The sequence below is a fragment of the Carassius auratus genome, chromosome 24 (genome assembly GCF_003368295.1).
Source record: "Carassius auratus strain Wakin chromosome 24, ASM336829v1, whole genome shotgun sequence".
NCBI classification, from domain to species: domain Eukaryota; kingdom Metazoa; phylum Chordata; class Actinopteri; order Cypriniformes; family Cyprinidae; genus Carassius; species Carassius auratus.
This window is the reverse complement of record NC_039266.1, coordinates 2,669,717-2,691,394: the sequence shown is the minus strand read 5'-3', so window position 1 is coordinate 2,691,394 and position 21,678 is coordinate 2,669,717. Positions and strand designations below refer to the sequence as shown.

The window sequence follows — 21,678 nt, the reverse complement described above, 5'->3', positions numbered from 1 at the left end:
TATATATATATATATATATATATATATATATATATATATATATATATATATATATATATATATATATATATATTTTTTTTTTTTTATATTATTTATTTATTTTTTTCAATATTCAGATGAAAAATATTTACTTCAGGTGGACGGTTCTGTGAAGACAGATTAAAAAAAAAAAAAAAAAAAAAAAAAAATATATATATATATATATATATATATATATATATATATATATATATATATATATATATATATATATATATATATATATATATATATATATATAAATATATATAAGGTATGCATAAGTGAAATAATATCTCAGATAAAAATGATGGAATGTAAGGGCTTTTGTCATTAACTTTGCAGAAGCACAAGTAAAAGGCCGAACATGCAGGAAACCTATTAAAAATATATTTGTGACATCAAAATTGTAGGTTAAAATTAAATCACATTTCTTCAAAATGTTTCACCACTTTGATGACCATTCAACTTGTCTGTAAACACACTTCACACTACTTTTTCAGTAGAAGAAACTTTTGGGGAAAATATTACGCCTATATCATCATATTTGTGTGTGTGTGAAAATTTCTAAACTTTTTTCAAATTATGCACAGAAACTGCAGTTGTAATGCTGAGAAAAATTTATTTGTTAACCCTTACAGTTTTGCAAGTCATTAAAACAGATGAACAGATTATAGAGACACAACAGTGTGATGTCACACCTGATCAGAATCAGTTATCTTGCACCACTAGCACATTTCCAGTAATCTCATATTTGATGGTGTTCCAGTCGAACACGTTTCCCTTTGGCACATACGGTTCCTGGTTTGAATAAACCGCCTTAATCTGACTGCCAGGGAGAACATAGTCCCACATTTGCACATCTGAAATTTCTCCTACAAAACTCTGCTCTGCATCAAAATCACTCAAATATTTATCAGCATCCTGGCCGAGCATGACAGTGCCACCAGTACGGATTGAGTAACCTTTTCTATAGATCTGGAACAAACTGCGACGTCCATCCACCCAGAAGGCAGTGAGACCAGACGCAGAGCTCCAGGTGACACACAGGTGAGTCTGGAAGGTGGAGAGAGGAGGCAGATGGAAAAACGCTGAAACTCCACTAGACTGAATCCGCAAGGCCGTGCGACCGTCTCTCTCTCTCCACACGTTGAGTTCATCAAACTTGGTTGTGCGATAAGTGAACAGAATGATCTGCCTCTTATCCTGGAGCTCCAACGCGACACGCATGCAGAGAGTAAACGCTGAAAGACTCAGTGGCTTTTCAGGAGTGAGTTTAACAAAGCTGGTGTTAGTCTTGGTTGGAAACAGAAGCGCTTTACCACTGAGGCCCACTGCAAGACAAAACCAGAATAAACCAGAAAAAAAAATCTATCTTTTACAATAGAAAAGCAAAATCCTGCTCACAAATACATATATATATATAAGTGTGTGTGTGTGTGTGTGTGTGTAATCTGTTAATTAAAAAAATGTTGTACCTTCAGCAGCTGCTGATTTCGGAGATAGTAGACAGAAAAATAAAACCAACATCTTGCTGTAAGTCTGAAGGAAAAGGTTAAAAGAAAATCCATTAATTATACACCACTGCATTGATTTTAAAAATTAAATTACAACAGTTTATTACTACTAAATGTGTTCAATCACTTTTTAGAGACTTAGGTTGGAGCTAAAAATACTTATGATGATCAGCAGGTCTTGTATGAGAGAAGATCACTTCGGTTTAGATGTTTGTCTTCTAGATGGTTGCTTCTTAAGTAACCTGTAAAAGGGAAGTTGGCGTGTCTTGCAGTGACACTGCATGCAGTTTGCAGTTAAGGGTTAATTTAATGAAAGACTATATTAATCATCCATCCATCCATCCATCCATCCATCATCTTCTGCTTATCCGGGGCCGGGTCGCGGGGGCAACAGTCTAAGCAGAGATGCCCAGACTTCCCTCTCCTTAGCCACTTCTTCCAGCTCTTCCGGAGGGCAGCCGGGAGACATAGTCCCTCCAGCATGTCCTAGGTCTTCCCCGGGGCCTCCTCCCGGTGAAATGTGCCTGGAACACCTCCCTGGAAAGGCGTCCAGGAGGCATCCAAAGTAGATGCCCGAGCCACCTCAGCTGGCTCCTCTCGATGTGGAGGAGCAATGGCTCTACTCTGAGCTCCTCCCGAGTGACCGAGCTTCTCACCCTATCTCTAAGGGAGCGCCCAGCCACCCAACGGAGAAAGCTCATTTCGGCCGCCTGTATCTGGGATCTTGTCCTTTTGGTCATGACCCACAGCTAATGACCATAGGTGAGAGTAGGAACGTAGATTGACCAGTAAATCGAGAGCTTTGCCTTACAGCTCAGCTCCTTCTTCACCACGACAGACCGGTATGTGAACAAGACCCTGAACTCTCCACCAACCTGAAGTGGGCAATCCACCCTGGTCTCGGACTTGAAGATGCTGATTCTCATCCCGGCCGATTCACACTCGGCTGCAAACTGTCCCAGTACACGCTGAAGGTCCTGGTCTGAGGAGGCCAACACGACAACATTATACGCAAAAAGCAGCGACAAAATCGTATGATCCCCAAACTGGACACTCTCCGGCCCTTGGCTGCGCCTAGAAATTTCTGTCCATAAAAATTATGAACAGAACCGGTGACAAAGGGCAGCCCTGCTGGAGTCCAAAATGCATCGGGAACAGGTCTGACTTACTGCCGGCAATATGAACCAAGCTCTTGCTCCGGTCGTACAGGGACTGTACAGCAGTAAGTAGGGGGCCGCCGACCCCATATTCTCAGTGCACCTTCCACAGGATGTCGCGAGGAACACGGTCGAATGCCTTCTCCAAATCCACAAAACACATGTGGACTGGTTGGGCAAACTCCCATGAACCCTCCAGCACCCTGGAAAGGGTATAGAGCTGGTCCAGTGTTCCACGACCGGGACGAAAACTACACTGTTCCTCCTGAATCCAAAGTTCCACCGTGGCTGAATTCTCCACGGTGATAGAATCAATAACAATTATTTTATTAACTGGATATTGTACTGTATGTATGTATGTATATATATATATATATATATATATATATATATATATATATTTTTTTTTTTTTTTTCAATATTCAGATGAAAAATATTTACTTCAGGTGGACGGTTCTGTGAAGACAGATAAAAAAAAAAAAAAAAAAAAAAAAAAAAAATATATATATATATATATATATATATATATATATATATATATATATATATATATATATATATATATATATATATATATATATATATATATATATTTAAGGTATGCATAAGTGAAATAATATCTCAGATAAAAATGATGGAATGTAAGGGCTTTTGTCATTAACTTTGCAGAAGCACAAGTAAAAGGCCGAACATGCAGGAAACCTATTAAAAATATATTTGTGACATCAAAATTGTAGGTTAAAATTAAATCACATTTCTTCAAAATGTTTCACCACTTTGATGACCATTCAACTTGTCTGTAAACACACTTCACACTTCTTTTTCTGTAGAGGAAACTTTGGGGGAAAATATTAGGCCTATATCATCATATTTGTGGGTGTGTGAAAATTTCTAAACTTTTTTCAAATTATGCACAGAAACTGCAGTTGTAATGCTGAGAAAAATGTATTTGTTAACCCTTACAGTTTTGCAAGTCATTAAAACAGATGAACAGATTATAGAGACACAACAGTGTGATGTCACACCTGATCAGAATCAGTTATCTTGCACCACTAGCACATTTCCAGTAATCTCATATTTGATGGTGTCCCAGTCGAACACGTTTCCCTTTGGCACATATGGTTCCTGGTTTGAATAAACCGCCTTAATCTGACTGCCAGGGAGAACATAGTCCCACATTTGCACATCTGAAATTTCTCCTACAAAACTCTGCTCTGCATCAAAATCACTCAAATATTTATCAGCATCCTGGCCGAGCATGACAGTGCCACCAGTACGGATTGAGTAACCTTTTCTATAGATCTGGAACAAACTGCGACGTCCATCCACCCAGAAGGCAGTGAGACCAGACGCAGAGCTCCAGGTGACACACAGGTGAGTCTGGAAGGTGGAGAGAGGAGGCAGATGGAAAAACGCTGAAACTCCACTAGACTGAATCCGCAAGGCCGTGCGACCGTCTCTCTCTCTCCACACGTTGAGTTCATCAAACTTGGTTGTGCGATAAGTGAACAGAATGATCTGCCTCTTATCCTGGAGCTCCAACGCGACACGCATGCAGAGAGTAAACGCTGAAAGACTCAGTGGCTTTTCAGGAGTGAGTTTAACAAAGCTGGTGTTAGTCTTGGTTGGAAACAGAAGCGCTTTACCACTGAGGCCCACTGCAAGACAAAACCAGAATAAACCAGAAAAAAAAATCTATCTTTTACAATAGAAAAGCAAAATCCTGCTCACAAATACATATATATATAAGTGTGTGTGTGTGTGTGTGTGTAATCTGTTAATTAAAAAAATGTTGTACCTTCAGCAGCTGCTGATTTCGGAGATAGTAGACAGAAAAATAAAACCAACATCTTGCTGTAAGTCTGAAGGAAAAGGTTAAAAGAAAATCCATTAATTATACACCACTGCATTGATTTTAAAAATTAAATTACAACAGTTTATTACTACTAAATGTGTTCAATCACTTTTTAGAGACTTAGGTTGGAGCTAAGAATACTTATGATGATCAGCAGGTCTTGTATGAGAGAAGATCACTTCGGTTTAGATGTTTGTCTTCCAGATGGTTGCTTCTTAAGTAACCTGTAAAAGGGAAGTTGGCGTGTCTTGCAGTGACACTGCATGCAGTTTGCAGTTAATGGTTAATTTAATGAAAGACTATATTAATCATCCATCCATCCATCCATGCATCCATCATCTTCTGCTTATCCGGGGCCGGGTCGTGGGGGCAACAGTCTAAGCAGAGACGCCCAGACTTCCTTCTCCTTAGCCACTTCTTCCAGCTCTTCCGGGGGGCAGCCAGGAGACATAGTCCCTCCAGCATGTCCTAGGTCTTCCCCGGGGCCTCCTCCCGGTGAAATGTGCCTGGAACACCTCCCTGGAAAGGCGTCCAGGAGGCATCCCAAAAGCTCATTTCGGCCGCCTGTATCTGGGATCTTGTCCTTTTGGTCATGACCCACAGCTAATGACCATAGGTGAGAGTAGGAACGTAGATTGACCAGTAAATCGAGAGCTTTGCCTTACAGCTCAGCTCCTTCTTCACCACGACAGACCGGTATGTGAACAAGACCCTGAACTCTCCACCAACCTGAAGTGGGCAATCCACCCTGGTCTCGGACTTGAAGATGCTGATTCTCATCCCGGCCGATTCACACTCGGCTGCAAACTGTCCCAGTACACGCTGAAGGTCCTGGTCTGAGGAGGCCAACACGACAACATTATACGCAAAAAGCAGCGACAAAATCGTATGATCCCCAAACTGGACACTCTCCGGCCCTTGGCTGCGCCTAGAAATTTCTGTCCATAAAAATTATGAACAGAACCGGTGACAAAGGGCAGCCCTGCTGGAGTCCAAAATGCATCGGGAACAGGTCTGACTTACTGCCGGCAATATGAACCAAGCTCTTGCTCCGGTCGTACAGGGACTGTACAGCAGTAAGTAGGGGGCCGCCGACCCCATATTCTCAGTGCACCTTCCACAGGATGTCGCGAGGAACACGGTCGAATGCCTTCTCCAAATCCACAAAACACATGTGGACTGGTTGGGCAAACTCCCATGAACCCTCCAGCACCCTGGAAAGGGTATAGAGCTGGTCCAGTGTTCCACGACCGGGACGAAAACTACACTGTTCCTCCTGAATCCAAAGTTCCACTATCGGCCGAATTCTCCTCTCCAGTACCCTGGCATAGACTTTCCCAGGTAGGCAGAGAAGTGTGATCCCCCTATAGTTGGAACACACTCTCCGGTCCCCCTTCTTGAAAAGAGGGACCACCACCCTGGTCTGCCAGTCCAGAGGTACTGTCCCCAACCACCATGCGATGTTGCAGAGGCGTGTCAGCCAAGACAGCCCCACAACATCCAGAGACTTGAGGTACTCGGGGCGGATCTCATTCACCCCCGGTGCCTTGCCACCGAGGAGCTTTTTAACTACCTTGATGACTTCAGCCAGGGTGATGGACAAGTGCTCCTCCAAGTCCCCAGCCACTGCTTCCTCAATGGAACACAAGTCGGTGGGATTAAGGAGATCCTCGAAGTATTCCTTCCACCGCCCGATGATATCCCCAGTTGAGGTCAACAGGTGCCCATCTCTACTTTAAACAGTGTTGGTAGGGCACTGCTTCCCCCTCTTGAGGTGTCGAACAGTTTGCCAGAATCTTTTTGAGGCCAACCGTTAGTCTTTCTCCATGGCCTCACCGAACTCCTCCCAGGCCCGATTTTTTGCCTTCACGACTACCCGGGCTCCAGTCCGCTTGGCCTGCCGGTACCTGTCAGCTGCCTCCGGAGTCCCACAGGCCATCCAGGCCCGATAGGACTCCTTCTTCAGCTTGACAGCATCCCTTACTTCCGGTGTCCACCACCGGGTTCGGGGATTGCTGCCTCAACAGGCACCAGAGACCTTACAGCCACAGCTCCGAGCAGCCGCAGCGACAATGGAGGTGGAGAACATGGTCCACTCGGACTCAATATCTCCAGACTCCCTCGGGATCCGGTTGAAGCTCTGCCGGAGTAGGAGTTGAAGTTCTTTCTGACAGGGGGCTCGACCAAACAATCCCAGCAGACCCTCACAGTATGTTTGGGTCTGCCGAGTCTGTCCAGCTTCCTCCCCCGCCATCGGATCCAACTCACCACAAGGTGCTGATCAGTTGACAGCTCCGCCCCTCTCTTCACCCGAGTGTCCAAGACATATGGCCAAAGGTCTGATGACACGACTACAAAGTCGATCATCAACCTCCGGCCTAGGGTGTCCTGGTGCCACGTGCACTGATGGACGCCCTAATGCTTGAACACGGTGTTCATTATGGACAAACCATTGTTAGCACAGAAATCCAATAACAGAACACCACTCAGGTTCTGGTCAGGGGGGCCATTCCTTCCAATCACGCCCCTCCAGGTGTCACTGTCACTGCCGACGTGAGCGTTGAAGTCCCCCAGTAGAACGAAGGAGTCTCCAGTCAGAGCACTTTCCAGCACCCCTCCCAGAGACTCCAAGAGGGCCGGGTATTCCGCACTGCCGTTCGGCCCATAGGCACAAACGACCGTGAGAGACCTATCCCCGACTCGAAGGAGCAGGGAAGTGACCCTCTCGTTCACCGGGGTGAACTCCAACATATGGCGGCTGAGCTGGGGGGTTATTAGCAAACCCACTCCAGCCCTCCGCCTATCACCATGGGCAACTCCAGAGTGGTAGAGAGTCCAGCCTCTCTCAAGAAGTGTGGTTGCAGAGCCCAAGCTGTGCGTGAAGGTGAGCCCGACTATCTCTAGTCGGTACCTCTCGACCTCCCGCACAAGCTCAGGCTCCTTCCCCGCCAACGAGGTGACATTCCAGGTCCCTAAAGCCAGATTCCGTGTCCAGAGATCGGGTCATCAGGGGTCTCGCCTACGACTGTCGCCCGATCCACTATGCACCGGTCCCTTACGCTCCCTCCTGCAGGTGGTGAGCCCACAGGAGGGCGGCCCCACGTCACTCCTTCGGGCTGAGCCCAGCCGGACCCCATGGGGGTATATTAATCATGTGTACTTGTATTTATACTATGAAATAACATGACACAGGACTGCAAAAATGCTAGAAGGTCAACTGTAAATGATGAATAAAACAGCAATAGCATTTCACTTTGATTGTACATTGACAGCAGTTTTAATCATAACACTTTAAAAATAATGTTCCCTTTAATTACTCATAATTATCACCAAATCAAATCAATCAGGCTTTATGTTAGTTTTATGAAAAATACCCAGATTAAACTGAAATACTCAACAGTGCGACTATGAAAGAGTCTCATTTAGAGACATTTTAACAAGCACCTCTGAAACTTGTATTTTTATTTTTAGAAAAAACAGAAGCTTTGCATTTTGTAATGAGTCTCCATTTGCTCTCTAAGAAAAATTAGTCGTTAGAGTCATTTTGGTTTAGGATTATTCTGTCCTACTGTTGGACATGAAGCTAAATGCCACTTTACAGACATCAGAAGCGAATAAAGAGAGTCTGAGCTGAGAGTGAACCATGGGAAACAGAGGATTCAGTGTTAAAGGGATGAAAGAGGGATTGAGCCTCCGCTTCCGAGTCTGTGTGACTGTATTGAGTGTCTGTCTCTCAGAGAGAGAGATGCTGAATGCACCATGGAGCTGGAAGTTGCTGTTGGCTACCGAAAACAGACCAGGTACAGGATATCACTTTATTATTTTCCTTCATGATACTGGGTTTCTTTGCATAGTGTGTAGTTTTTATTGTTTAGTTTTTTTGTTGGGGTTATGCTCATGTTCTGCTTAAACCACTGTTCATGAAAATACAGTCTTATTTAAACAGTACAGCAGTCTTTATGACTCTAAATCAGATTATTTGTGGTGTATGGTATTGACTGTTTGCATACGCTTTTGGGGTCAGTACAGTTTTTTTTAAAAAGAAAAGAAAAGATAAAGATTATTACTTTTATTCAGCTAGGATGGATAAGAATTTTTCAAAAGAGGCAGTAAAGACATTTATAATGTTAGAAAAGTTTTACATATCAAATAACTTTACACAACAAAGAAAAAAAAAAAAATCCAGAAAAAAAGTATAATGGCTTCCACTGAAATGAAACTGACATTAATTGTATAATAATCAGAAATGTGTCCTGAGCAGCAAATCAGCATATTAGAATGATTTCTGAAGGATCTTAAGAAAGATTCAGGAGTAATCATGCTGAAAATTCAGCTTTGATCACATATATAAATTACATTTTTAAAACATATTACAATGGAATTATTTTACATTGCAATATTTCAAAATATTGCTGTTTTTTTGTCAAATACATGCAGCCATGGTGAGTACTTTTAAAACATAAGAAACATTTAAAAAATATATATCGGCCTAAAACTGTAACTGCCATTGATCAATATTTGCTATTACATTACTGCTGGAAAATGATCACTGTGCACACAGTGTGGTGGTTCACATGTTTTTCATGATTTATGCAACAATATCATTACCTCAAGCTTTCTCAAGAACTCTGTCTTCACACACAAGCTGAAAGGTCATCAGTGAGCATTGCTCAATAAGTGACTGTTGTTTTGTTCATGTGGCTCTAACAGTTCATGCTTTGTCTTGCTCTGGCTCTGTTTGAGTGTGCTCTGCACAACAGACATTATGCAACCATTTCTCTGACTCTCACACACTTTCCCACACATCATATACTCAATGTCCACAACTATTCAAGCATTCTTGCTTTACTGTACAAAATACAGTATATATAGAAAATACAATAAAAATGCTACAATAAAAACCTATTAATATTTAAAGTTAGTTACCGGACAGTGTCAAATGGTGAAAAATAATATTAGATTTACTAATACAATATATTTTACTGTAAAATACTGAGTGAATCACTTTTTTGGTAAAGTATGAATTATTTTATAATTTATGCTGATAATTACATAACATTTATCAAGACAATACATGTATTTTCACAGAACATTGTAGATGAAATATCACCCTTTATAATATATTAAAGGGACACTAAGTAGGAATTACTCCCATCTAGTGGTGAAATTGTATTTTGCATTCAAACTAATTTTGCTCTCCAGCGCCTCGCCTTTTCAAATGCGCGTTGCATCTACGGTAGGCGATATGTACCAAAAAGCTTTGACAGGATGTCTTCTAATAGCACTTCATCGAGTTTTCCTTCAGGTGAACAGGTGTGTTATTTCAAACAAACTGCAACATGACCATAAACAAACGAATGTTACAGTATGAATTACTGACTGTGGAAAACATGAAATATTGTAATTAGTAGTTATGTCTAATTTATTCGTTATATTTTCTGAATTATATGCATTGTTAGATATAAAAAAATATTATAATATAGATTGTAACACTGACTTACCTGTCGAGAAGAAAACTGGCCACTTCAGCGTCTCTTTTGAAATCTTTATCAAGCATTAGCTCTTTCCACCTAGAAAAAGCTTCCCCGACATTAACTCTTGTTTTCTGTAATCTACGGTCACGTTTCCTTTTACGTTCTATTTTTGACTGTTTTGGCGACGATGTTTTCTTCTCCTGTGGCGCGGCATATGTATGGTCCATAATAAGAATGCAATCCAGACTTTTAAACTTGCCGGTGCAGTTTCAAGCGCCTCTCAGTGCTCTGCACCTGCGTTTCTGGCTCTGACCGAAAACGCGCTGTGGAAACGCGTTGGCTTAGTACTTTTTGTCCCTCTCTGCTATTATAGTTTTGCAAGATGGCGGAACTACATGGAAGCCTCCGTCGACCTACCCGTCCCATGTATATAAAGATAATAAATTCTTCATTTACAAGGATAAGTTTAAACATTGGCATAGGTATTTGTACACCATTGAGGGCATATTTATGAATAAAAATATTGATTTTAGATAATAAAATACCTAAAAAGTTACTTATTGTCCCTTTAAGTTTCTTAATTATTATTATTATTTTTTTAATCGGTTATGTACATTTGAATGTTTTAATTGACCAGAATGCCTCCCAGTTTGCGTGAAACATTGCCATATTTTTAAGTGATTTTCTGGCAACCGCAGCTGTACTGACCAGCAGCAACTGTGACCGTTCATTCTTCTAATTCTACTCTCTCTCATTCACGTACATATGAACCCATCCAGTGGTCAAAGCAAAACAGCTGTTATGTGTCACTCTAAAGTTATGTGTCAGCAGCACTCAGAATAGCACGAAGACAGACCCCTGCAGCACTTCTTGAGCTGTTTTATTTCGTTTTTAAGAAATTCAATAAAATCCGGAGCACTTTTCTATATGAAATCCTTGAGCTCGGTTAGTATTTCATCTGAAACTTGTGCATGCAGTGAGCTTCTGAAATAACACAAAGTGTTGTGAATTACTATGTTCTTTGCAGTACCACTTTTTGATTAGTGAAGTCTTTTGTTTATACTTAGAGTTAGTGATCTGAACAAGATACTAACCATTAGCATTAAACTTCAGGGTGTGTGTCCTGCAGTGTTTGAATGATTTCTCTAATCAGGTGTCTTGTTGAATAAAGCTTTTACTTTTAGTACTTTTTACTTACTACGCGTAACAACACAAATACTCAGAACTTTAAAGCAATTCACTTAAAACATTCTGAAGACTTAAGCATTGACTTTTGCACAGGAAAGCACCACTCACATCTCCTATGAATGTAAAAAATCAAGTTTGCATCAGTACAATAGCTCTGTTATTCTGATAAATGACTAAAGAATGTCAGTGGGAATATAGGAATGATGTGAATAAAAAATGCAGCAGACGTTTTCAGAGAGGACTGAGGCTATCAGTATGTACTGTACACACACACACACACACACACAGCAGCCAGAGAACACACACTACAGAGTGGAAGAGAGATGAAGCATGTTTCACTAAACTCATTGAGCAACTGTGGTCAGTGGGGTCAAACATGACTTATTATCTGATTGAATGTTTTGAAATAATGCAACTGATTAACACAAGCAGAAGTGAGTTACTATAAGTGATGATGTCAACCATAGTTGCTCAATTAATAACTTTAAAAAATATTTTAGCATTATTTGGATGCTTTGAACCCCCCAAAAATGTCCTAATTTTTTAATTTAAATATATTATTGTTTGTATTTATACTTTTTGAGGAAATATAAAAAATATAAAACAAATCTTTAATTAAATAATAGGCTTTTGAAACACTGCACTAAAGCCAAAATAAACAAAATAATTATTTTCTATCATTTAAATCATATTTATTTGTACGGGGATTGCAAAACTGTTTTATTGTTTTAAAAGTGCTTTATAACCTCCAACAAGCATCTGAAGATCAGTATTAAGTAGAAAACTCTCGAATCATCACAAAAAAGCTGAATAAATTCTTGATGGTTACTAATGCTTCATTCTGATTCTGTTGCTGTTGTCTGTCTAGGATGGAGGATCAGGACAGGGTCAGTCAGGCCTCCAGCAGCGCCACAGTGTCCTTTCTGCCGATCAGAGACAGGGTGAATCACATACACATATGGACAAACACAAACGACTACATATTTCAAACCTACTAACAAGAGTCTGTCTGATTATACACATGCAGTGTCATGAAAAAGTGCAGGCGTTTGGAAAGAGATGTCAAGCGGCGAAGAGAGACCCCAACTGTCCTGTGGTGATCAGAGGATGGCTGTACAAGAGGGTAAAGAACAGAGCACAATACTGAGCCTCTGTGGCAGCATCACCAAATCATGACAAATAAAGATCTCACCTATTTATTTATTTTGATCTTTCTTACTTTAAATTATGTATTTTTTTTTGTTCATGCTGGTGTCATATATTATGAAAAACACCAAGGCTCAATATTTCAAGTAATTTTTCTATAATGTATTTACCTTGAATGCATGTGAGCATAAATATAAAGTTTTGAAATAAGTGACATATTTTCAGGGTAAAGGCATTTTAGCAAATGTTATTGTAAACTAAAACGGTTCTAAACCGTTTTTGATAATTGAAATAAATGCATTACAAACATTAGATGAGAAACATTTTGGAAATTAGAGATCAATAAGCTGAAGTAGAAAAATTACTAAAAGATAAAGCTTAAAAATTATTTAAAGCTATTGAAAAAAAAAAGCATACATGTATAACAAAATTACAAAACTGGAAACTAAAAAGCTAATTTAAAATACTACAATACTTAAGTATTTTTCTGTAGGACAGCACTGGACTGAAATTGTGGAAAAGAAGATGGTTTGTTCTCTCCAATTACTGCCTGTACTATTATAAAGGTAAAACCAGTTCTATGTGATTGTCTTATACAACGTTTAGTTAAAATTAAATGTTTTAAAATGCAGTCATTTTCCGTTTCAAACATAATGAATTGACAGTTTTCACTTTAGATACTGAAATCCCTTTTTAAACCCTTGTCTCCAGACAGCCGAGAGGACTCTGTCCTGGGCAGTATTCCTCTTCCCAGCTACAGGATCCTCTACTGCTCCCCTAGAGAGTGCAGGAACCGGAAATATGCATTCAAGGTGAAAGCCAATGTCTTCTGGAGCTCCTGAAATCTAAATGTTCATACGGTCTCATTGTACACTTGTGACTGTAGGTTGTTCATCAGGGGATGCGGCCGTACATCATGAGCGCTGAAACCCAGGAGGACATGTTGGGCTGGGTCAGGGCTCTCAGCCAATCAGCAAGCATGGAGGCTGATGACATCATCAATAGGTGAACCAAACCGAAATCGCTCCATTTGTATGCATTCTACAGTTTGCATTTTTAATTCCCATTTTAAGAGTCATTTTAATGTATCTTCTCGTTCTTTAGACGCTGTGCCAGTTTTCAGGACTTCACTCAGATGGGAGATAATGCTGAAACCATGGAGCTCCAGCACTCGGCCACTTTTCCAGAACGAAACGCCCAGACCGCAACAAATCTGAGCAGGGTGCACACAGAGCCGACTCTTCTAGATCAAGACATGATGGGAATTAAAATGAAGACAGCAGAGCTGAGAGGAAGATATGAGAGCAGACAAATGTAAATGATCTGACATGCTTCAGATGATACAGAATGAAGGACCTTTAAAAAGGTCTTGCTGGCCTTTTTAATTTAAATATAAAGGCCCCATAAATTTAAGTCCAAGTCAATCAAGGTTTCTTGTGCCAAAACAGTCATAATTTACCTTTAGATGCCCATTTTGTCTTTGTCAGCACACCTGAAGCTGCCAAATATTCTCAGAGTTTGCTGAACGCAGATGAGGAACCTCTTTCCTTCCTACATCCGAAGGCAACCTTCAAGCAACCTTCATTTCGCGGAGATCAGTATGGGTCACCGTGTCACGATAACATGGGCAGAGTGGACGTTTGGCCCTCAGATAACTGCTCGAGTGCTCCAATGTCACCCTGCGTCTACAGAGAGAGAGGACATCTGCTCGACAAGGTGAGAATCAAGAACACACACAATGAGCTGATACGGTGCAAAAACACAGTTTCTTTGACTCTGTGTTTCAGCCTGAGCTTCAGTGTTCTGTGTGCTACTGTTCCAACTACCACACAGCAGAACACATGGCAGTGTGCAAGGTGAGACAAACCTGTGATAATAACTTCATGTTATGAATCTTTTAAAGTGAATTTTAAATGCAATACAGCAAATATAACATTCATCATTTGTGATTGAACATCTGCTTCTATTTCAGCAATATATATATTTTAAACAGCTTGAAAAGTACAGTTCTTTAACACTATCACATGGTCTCTGACATCCCTTTATTAGATTTATTATTAGTTTTTCATGCTAGTTTTTTTAGCCATAATTCAGAACATAAAATTAATTTAGAACTTGGATGTCACTGACATTGCATTTATGTTCAACAAGACTCAGACATTTTCATTCTTTTGCTGAAAAAGTTTCTACATTGCATGATTACTGGAGCATGTTTTACAGGAAAATACTGTTTATTTAATACTATTTCAAAATTTCAATTTTTTCGCCAATTTTAAGTCAATGTGTTACTTGCCCATTCTTTGTAATTGTCTGTAAAATGTATTAGTCATTTGAGTATATATATATATATATATATATATATATAGTTTCTACACCATTATTTACTTCTTTTTGCTCCAGGCAGGTGAAATACAACCAATCAGAGATCTGGAAAATGATACAGATGTGAGTGCACTGGAATGTGTTTGTGAGAATTCATAATAAAGTTAAGAATATTCTGTATACCTTTGGGGCTTTAAATAGTCATGTTGGATGTTACAAGATTATATTTATGCAATGATTTTTAGAACATTACTTTTAGTAATCCAACTTTCTTAATGATCTGAGAACAGTTGAAACTGACTATTGATTCAAAAGATGCTATTAAAACAAAAGTGTACTTTTGACTGAAGAACTACCTTCACTTGAAACATCCAACAGATTCTTACATCTGACATTTCTTATTAAATAAACATCTTCCTTAACAACATTTTCATGAATCCTCCCTAGTGTTAGTTTAGTATCCTTAATATTCTATTATAGTTTTATAAAATGTTATGTACATTTTATTTTTAAATTCAGTTTTTTACTAAAACTTTAAGTAATTTTGTTGTGTTTTTGTCATTTTTATTTTAAAATGGCACCATTTTTAACTTTAAATTGTATTAATTTAATAAAAAATGTATTGCAGTCTTATGAATTTTAGTATTCAACTTCAACTTAACGAAAATAAGAAATGCCAAAGCTACTAACTGAAATATAATGCTTTTTTTTTTTTCATTTTACATCAGTTAAAGTATTTGAATGTCTTAGTTAACTCTAACTCAGACTTTGGCTCCTCCTCTTCCTGTTGTTCAGGTGGTCCTCACTCGTCTGTGTGGTTGTGATAAACTGCTGCAGTCCGTCTCTATGCAGCTGGCTCAGTTACAGGAAGAGAAGGTCAGATCACACACACTGAAATCATGTACTGTAGATAAAAACACCTGACATATGTTCCTGCCTGCTCTCTCCTTTTCTTTAGAAAAGCATCGAGTATGCTTTAGAAATCAAATGGCTGGGGATGGAAGACGTACTTCCTGAAGAGCTGGAAGTATCCCAGAAGGCTTTGCTTCAGGAGGAGCTGGTTACACTCAGAGCCAGAATATGTGATTTGTCATCGGTACAGTGCTGTGTGTTTGTGTGTGTTAGGCTTGCATAGAAATATGCATTAAAATCTGTTTGTTTCAGAGTGAAAAGAAAAAAAAATTGCTCTTTCATTTAGAGTCCTAAGCAAAGCATATTTCTAATCAAAAATTATGTTTATATTTATTTAGGGTAGGAAATTTGCAAAGTGTCTCCATGGAACATGATCTTTGCTTATTATCCTAATGATTTTTGGTATAAAAGAAAAATCTACAATTTTAACCCATGCAATGTATTTTTGGTTATTGCTACAAATATATCCCAGCGACATAAGACTGCTTTTGTGCTCCAGGGTCACATGTTTTGTACAGATTTAATTTTGTTTTGGCAAGTATTTCATAATTTTAGACAGAGAAAAAAATATATATGTATGCAACAGAGATTATACAATTCAGTGCTTTTATCAGTTTGTCATATTGGCAATGCCTCTCTTCTTCAGGAGATGGACAGATTGTGGAGTGATTATGAACGGATGGAGAGCGAGCTGTCTGTTTTCCATTCTCATCTCCAACACATCCTTCACTTCGGGATGCCACAGGTAATACACACACATACTTAATGTGATGTTTGGACAGATCAGCTGATGCTCTGCTTTTACTACTTCCTTTGGGTGCAACCGTCTGCATACAGATACATAAAAACTGTAAAGTTTCAGATTACAAACATTAAAACCATTAAAGATTTGGACCAGTTTGAAGGTTGTAAGTCACCATAGATGAATGCATCTGCTAAATGACTAATTAAACATGTTTCAATCCAAACTCCTCGACCGCACACAGGAGCAGATTCAGGCACAGAGGCAGCTCTGGATGATGGAGGATATCTTGAGCGGTTTGAGGGTGAACAAGAACCACTTTATGGCTTTATTGGGTCTACAGAAGCAGGGTGGTGAGTAAATGTATCAGTCTGTGACAAAGTGCATTCATTTAAGCATTTATACGTAAATGTATTTTTCTTTCTATCCTACAGCTCCTCAGATAAAACCTGTTTCCTACTTTGAGGGCGAGTTAGGAGGGATCAACATGGTAATAATAAGCACTTCGTTACATTTTCAGAAAGTTAAAAGTCACGTCACCTCAAATCATCAATTACTGATAAACATGTATAACTTTCAGTAGCTTAATCATTGTTATTTTCTAATTGAACCAGGAAACTTCTGTTTACCAGCTCGGAGTTTAAAATCACACCACAATACTGCTAAAATGATGCCAAATCTCCTATGAAGCAACTTGTGGTTAAAGGCACAAATACACAATCATGAGAGATTGCAAAATTTTAATCTACAATTTATTCACTAGTTTGGCTTGGTATCGCCAACCACAATCTTATAACTGGATGAATAAAAATAAAAGAGATAGGCTATATATTATAATATAATATAATATAATATAATATAATATAATATAATATAATATAATATAATATAATATAATATAATATAATATAATATAATATAATATAATATAATATAATATAATATAATATAATATAATATAGGAGAAAATATATATATATTTTTTAAATACATTTTATGAATTGTATTAATGTTATTTAATTTATTAATAAACATTTTATTAAGATACTGAACTTAATCAGCACAGACTTACTGGTCATCCTGAAAAATGTAATGTTTTTAGTATAAATATACATAAATAAGAATATATTACAAAAAATCAGCAAAAAACTATGATGTAATTCTGCTTTCTAAAGACTGAAAAAAAATGAGAAATACAAATAAATTTGCATTATGTTACATTGAAATGTTTCTTTCCAGGTTTATTCAACATTAATGCTAAAAGTGGGAAGAAAAAACAACAACAGCAACGGTTAACTTACAAAGTAAATAGTAATAGATAATATATGAATAATTTACCACTATATTTTAGGAAAGGGGTCCCTCACAGAGCGTTCCTTAGTATTAAAAAGTTTGATTTAAAGATGAAATCTGTCTTTTTCTCTCATGTAAAAGGAGTGTGTGACTGAAGCAGAGCAGCAGGAATACATGAAGATTCATCAGAGTTACAGCAGGACGAGTTCTGAACATGAAGCCTCACATGAACCACTGCGTCTGACACGTGTTGTGACGTCTACACTTCCCACGTCACTAATCGCAGAGCGCATTTTTGTGGATGACCCCTATCCTGAACCGCCCGAACAGATCAATCTACAGTCAGGACTGAGGAACAGCCAGAGGAGAGCAGCAAAGAAACCCAGCAGAACTCAGCATGAGACGGCTGACAAAGACAGACACTTACACTGGGCCGACGGACCGGAAGAGATGCAACAAAAGAAACCGGCTCAAAATCACAACAGCAGTGCCAGAGAGAAGGCACTGGCTGACAGAAAGGTCTGGACACACTGTCAGCAAGAGGTGAGAGTGATTTCTGAGTAATGATGCTGAAAATTCAGCTTTTTATCACTGGAATAAATTACATTTTAAAATATATTCACTTAGAAAACAATTATTTTAAGTTGAAATAATATTTCACAATATTATAAACACGGTCTTTATTGAACGTCAGAATTTGAACCAAAGGTAATTAAATTGTTGAAGCACCACCATGTGGAAAGAGATGGAATAACTCAGAGGCTGCTGGGAAATGTAGTGAAAGTGCAAACAAAATGACCCAGAATGCAATCACTATAAATATGGGTGACTGTGCATGTGTGCATGAATGCATGTTACAGCTTGAGCCCGGAGCCTTGAGCATCACAAACTCTGAGTCTGACTGTGACGCTGCCGTGAGCTCTCAGAAACGCCAAACTAAACCCAGACATATGGATAAAAGAGACAGAAATATGAGGTATGGATCACAATTTACACCCATAGACAATTCAGTCAATATTTACCATAATAAAATATATATATGCATGAATACAAATACCCTATGCATGTTTGAAATTAAAATTGAAATGAATATAAGATATATTTGCATGAATTAAGATATCCTGCATGGTTTCAAAGTTGCACTCAATCTTTAAGTTCTCTGTGCATTATATCTCATGCATGTTATTTTGTTGTGCACATCTATAAATTCTAATGTTATGCCTAAATTGCTTTTTGAGAAACAACACATTTTAATTCAGTCTGAGTTTTGTTTTCATTTCACTGAATAACTATCTACAGTTGTTCAGTCCCAAACATTCAGTTTCTACCTTGTTGATATACTCTACTCTTTTTTTCAGTGCCACCAGAGAGCACTTCATAGACGACATTCATCCTTTGAAACTCATTACAGCCAGTGAGAAAGATACAGAGAAGTACACAGCAGGTACATGCATTTGCTGAGTACCAAGTCATACACGCTCATTTTACTACTATGCAACATTCACATGGATTTTTCAGGTATTCATTCATATTAATGCCACAAAATGCACAAGGAAAACTCTAAATAATACAGCTGTATGATTTATGTGTTCAGCCAATTACTATTTTAAATACTATTTGAAGTTATTTCTGCATCTTCAGTATCACCTGCATCAAAATTGGCAAAGGACGAAAGATTTCACCTCAATGCACATCGACATGTAATGAGTGCATCTATGTATCAGTGATTGTATTATAATACAGTTCTGCCATGTTTCTCTTCTTTTCCAGATTCTGCTGTTGTAAACTTGAGTAATGGCTACAGCGCTGATAAACACAAATTTAAAAGCCACAGCAATGAGTCGGCCAACCCAATAAAGCCACAACGTGGTGATGCAAAAGCCCACAATGAATTCAATGACAAAACATCACAACAATCATCTCACAATGACATCATCGTCATAGAAAGCCACTCCATCAATCATATTTCAACTCTTACGGTGTTTAAGGGACATCAGGGAAACAATCAAACACACAAACCTCATAAAAATAACAGAAGTTCTGATCAACAAAAGTATTCAGTTAACCTGAAATCTGAGTGTTTTCTGTCAAATAACCGACAGTGTGAGCTAGTCCCAGTCTACGTTCATGACACAAAACCTCAAGAATCTCTCAATCCAATGGAACATCAACAACCAGACCAGAGAGCCAATCAAACGCTTCATATACCAGAGGGAGGAGACTGTGGGTGGAGCCAAAGTCCCAAAACAACATCTGAAATATCCCAAGCTAGAATAAAAGAAATGCCCAATCAATCACCAGACACTCAACCAATCACATCGTCTGACAATCACCTGACACCTGCTTCTGACCGATCCAAACCAGAAATATGCATTTATGAGGAAATCCAGAATAGTTCCCCAAGATCAGCAGATATTAAAGAGAATCCGAAGAATCAAACCAGTGGAGATGAAACACGACCATTAAACCTCACAGTAAACGAGTCTGGACCGTCTCACACTGAGGTCAATGGGGAGGACGGTACAAAAAATACAGAGAAAAGTCCAGCAGGAAGTGATGTTACGTGCAAGAGAGAGAAGAAGCAGAAAGTTTACAGCTCTTTAATGACAAGCTCAGTAATAAACCATCATGTCCAGGACTGTCGGCCGCGGATAACCGTGGTCAGCACCAGCCTGTAGACTACAGAGAGCCTGCAGAAGGTGTGAGCGAACGAGGCAATAAGACACAAAAAAGAAGCACGATTTCGAATATCTTAAGTAGATAGAAAGTAAATGGTAAGATAAAAGTGTTGTTTTCAGAAAAGCTTAGATCCTTAATGGAATATGATAATATGCTGATGATTATCTGTGTGTATCTTTGTTTGACCAATTATAGTCTCATAATGTAAACACATCTGCGACTTTTTAATAGCATTCTCTGCTTTTGCTAAGTTTGACAATGTTCTTTATCATCAACATCCATGATAGACTTTTAAGATATTAAGGTTATCAGTTTCCTTTAGTCACAGATTAAGACTCTTTCCTTACAGAAATATTGCTCCTAAAGCAAATAAAAATTTTTGATCCAGGAAAATGTTCTGCATGGCAAAAGTCATAATAATATTAGACGTTATTTATTAAAATCACTTTGTATTTTCATTTCAGTGTTATTTGATGTTGTATTTGTTGTTATCTTATTGAATCATTTCATTTTTTTTATCCCGTATATTCATATATAATTGTATTTAACAACAGCAAACCCAGAGAGACACTATGCTCTCAACATGTAAATCCAAAACTTTAATCTAGATATAATAAAGGGCCTATGATATGCATGGGAAACCCAATTCTGAAAAATGAAAGTTTTGTATTCATTTACTCACCCTCATGTTGCTCCAGACCCAGGGGCGTAGCAGCCATTTTAAAAGTGGGGGGGGGGGGGGGGGGGGCAGCTGTATGGTGATTTGACCCAAAGCTGATGTTCATAATAAATTCTAAATAGAATACCAATTGGCATTTTACTTTTTCAAATTTGGGAACATGACATGATAGCTTACAGGAACCTATTTTTGTTAAATCATACTCAAAATTTAAAAATACTGCAGGACTTTGAGACCAATGGGAGACCATCTATAAATGTTTTTATTTTTTATTAAATAAAGATATTTTATGATATTTACAATATTTCAGTTGCACTACATTTGAACAATAACTTTTGGACAAACACAGGTGTTAAATGAGTATACAGATTACATCTACAGTAATTTTATACAACATACATTTTATGAAAAATATGAGACAGATAATCTGTGAAAAAATCAAGCTCCTCTGGCTCCTCCCAGTGGTCCTATTGCCATTTGCAGAAATACATCACTCCCGGTAAGAAATAACCAATCAGAGCTGCGGTCCGTAACTTTGTTTGTGTTCAAAATGTAGAAAAATGTATATAATAAGCGAGTACACCATGAATCCATTTTCCAAACTGTGTTTTTAGCTTGTCCTGAATCACTAGGGTGCACCTATAATAAGTGTTTATATTCGGACTATTTTAGATTGCTTCGGGGATACCGCGGCGG

At 38.5% G+C, this 21,678-nt stretch overlaps 3 protein-coding genes across 7 annotated transcripts; 1 reads left to right on the top strand and 2 right to left on the bottom strand.

Annotated features, from left to right (window-relative positions):
- Positions 1-626: 626 nt before the first annotated feature.
- On the bottom strand, positions 627-1,749 carry LOC113042733 (pentraxin fusion protein-like). 2 transcript variants are annotated; one of them, XM_026201748.1, is made up of 3 exons: positions 1,695-1,749; positions 1,497-1,560; positions 627-1,352 (listed from the first exon to the last, which is right to left on the bottom strand). In XM_026201748.1, exons 2-3 carry the CDS (start codon positions 1,546-1,548, stop codon positions 730-732), a joined length of 675 nt encoding a protein of 224 aa, XP_026057533.1. In that variant the 5' UTR covers positions 1,549-1,560; positions 1,695-1,749; the 3' UTR covers positions 627-729. The 2 variants fall into 2 exon arrangements, with proteins under 2 accessions (XP_026057533.1, XP_026057534.1); XM_026201749.1 differs by having other exon boundaries at positions 1,663-1,697.
- Positions 1,750-3,644: 1,895 nt separating this feature from the next.
- Positions 3,645-4,743, bottom strand: LOC113042732 (pentraxin fusion protein-like). Of its 2 annotated transcripts, none has more exons than XM_026201746.1 (3): positions 4,657-4,743; positions 4,491-4,554; positions 3,645-4,350 (listed from the first exon to the last, which is right to left on the bottom strand). In XM_026201746.1, the coding sequence occupies exons 2-3, from the start codon at positions 4,540-4,542 to the stop codon at positions 3,728-3,730; spliced, it is 675 nt and encodes a 224-aa protein (XP_026057531.1). In that variant the 5' UTR covers positions 4,543-4,554; positions 4,657-4,743; the 3' UTR covers positions 3,645-3,727. The 2 variants fall into 2 exon arrangements, with proteins under 2 accessions (XP_026057531.1, XP_026057532.1); XM_026201747.1 differs by having other exon boundaries at positions 4,689-4,728.
- Positions 4,744-8,199: 3,456 nt separating this feature from the next.
- On the top strand, positions 8,200-21,000 carry LOC113042066 (pleckstrin homology domain-containing family A member 5-like). 3 transcript variants are annotated; one of them, XM_026200629.1, is made up of 19 exons: positions 8,200-8,347; positions 12,078-12,150; positions 12,237-12,332; positions 12,849-12,921; positions 13,067-13,167; positions 13,242-13,360; positions 13,460-13,669; positions 13,843-14,071; positions 14,143-14,211; positions 14,756-14,800; positions 15,473-15,553; positions 15,636-15,773; positions 16,236-16,334; positions 16,576-16,684; positions 16,766-16,821; positions 17,766-18,167; positions 18,485-18,600; positions 18,983-19,068; positions 19,395-21,000. In XM_026200629.1, the coding sequence occupies exons 1-19, from the start codon at positions 8,307-8,309 to the stop codon at positions 20,300-20,302; spliced, it is 3,051 nt and encodes a 1,016-aa protein (XP_026056414.1). In that variant the 5' UTR covers positions 8,200-8,306; the 3' UTR covers positions 20,303-21,000. The 3 variants fall into 3 exon arrangements, with proteins under 3 accessions (XP_026056414.1, XP_026056415.1, XP_026056416.1); XM_026200630.1 differs by lacking the exon at positions 14,143-14,211; XM_026200631.1 differs by lacking the exons at positions 8,200-8,347; positions 12,078-12,150 and having other exon boundaries at positions 12,854-12,921.
- The last annotated feature ends 678 nt before the right edge of the window (positions 21,001-21,678 follow it).

Bases quoted from the DNA above. Each gene is read 5' to 3' on its own strand.
- LOC113042733 (XM_026201748.1), bottom strand. From the start codon at position 1,548: ATGTTGGTTTTATTTTTCTGTCTACTATCTCCGAAATCAGCAGCTGCT. The intron at 1,353-1,496 runs GTACAACATTTT...TTTGTCTTGCAG, and splicing joins GAAATCAGCAGCTGCTGAAG to TGGGCCTCAGTGGTAAAGCG.
- LOC113042732 (XM_026201746.1), bottom strand. From the start codon at position 4,542: ATGTTGGTTTTATTTTTCTGTCTACTATCTCCGAAATCAGCAGCTGCT. The intron at 4,351-4,490 runs GTACAACATTTT...TTTGTCTTGCAG, and splicing joins GAAATCAGCAGCTGCTGAAG to TGGGCCTCAGTGGTAAAGCG.
- LOC113042066 (XM_026200629.1), top strand. From the start codon at position 8,307: ATGGAGCTGGAAGTTGCTGTTGGCTACCGAAAACAGACCAG. The intron at 12,151-12,236 runs GTGAATCACATA...ATACACATGCAG, and splicing joins TTCTGCCGATCAGAGACAGG to TGTCATGAAAAAGTGCAGGC. The intron at 16,822-17,765 runs GTAATAATAAGC...CTCATGTAAAAG, and splicing joins AGTTAGGAGGGATCAACATG to GAGTGTGTGACTGAAGCAGA.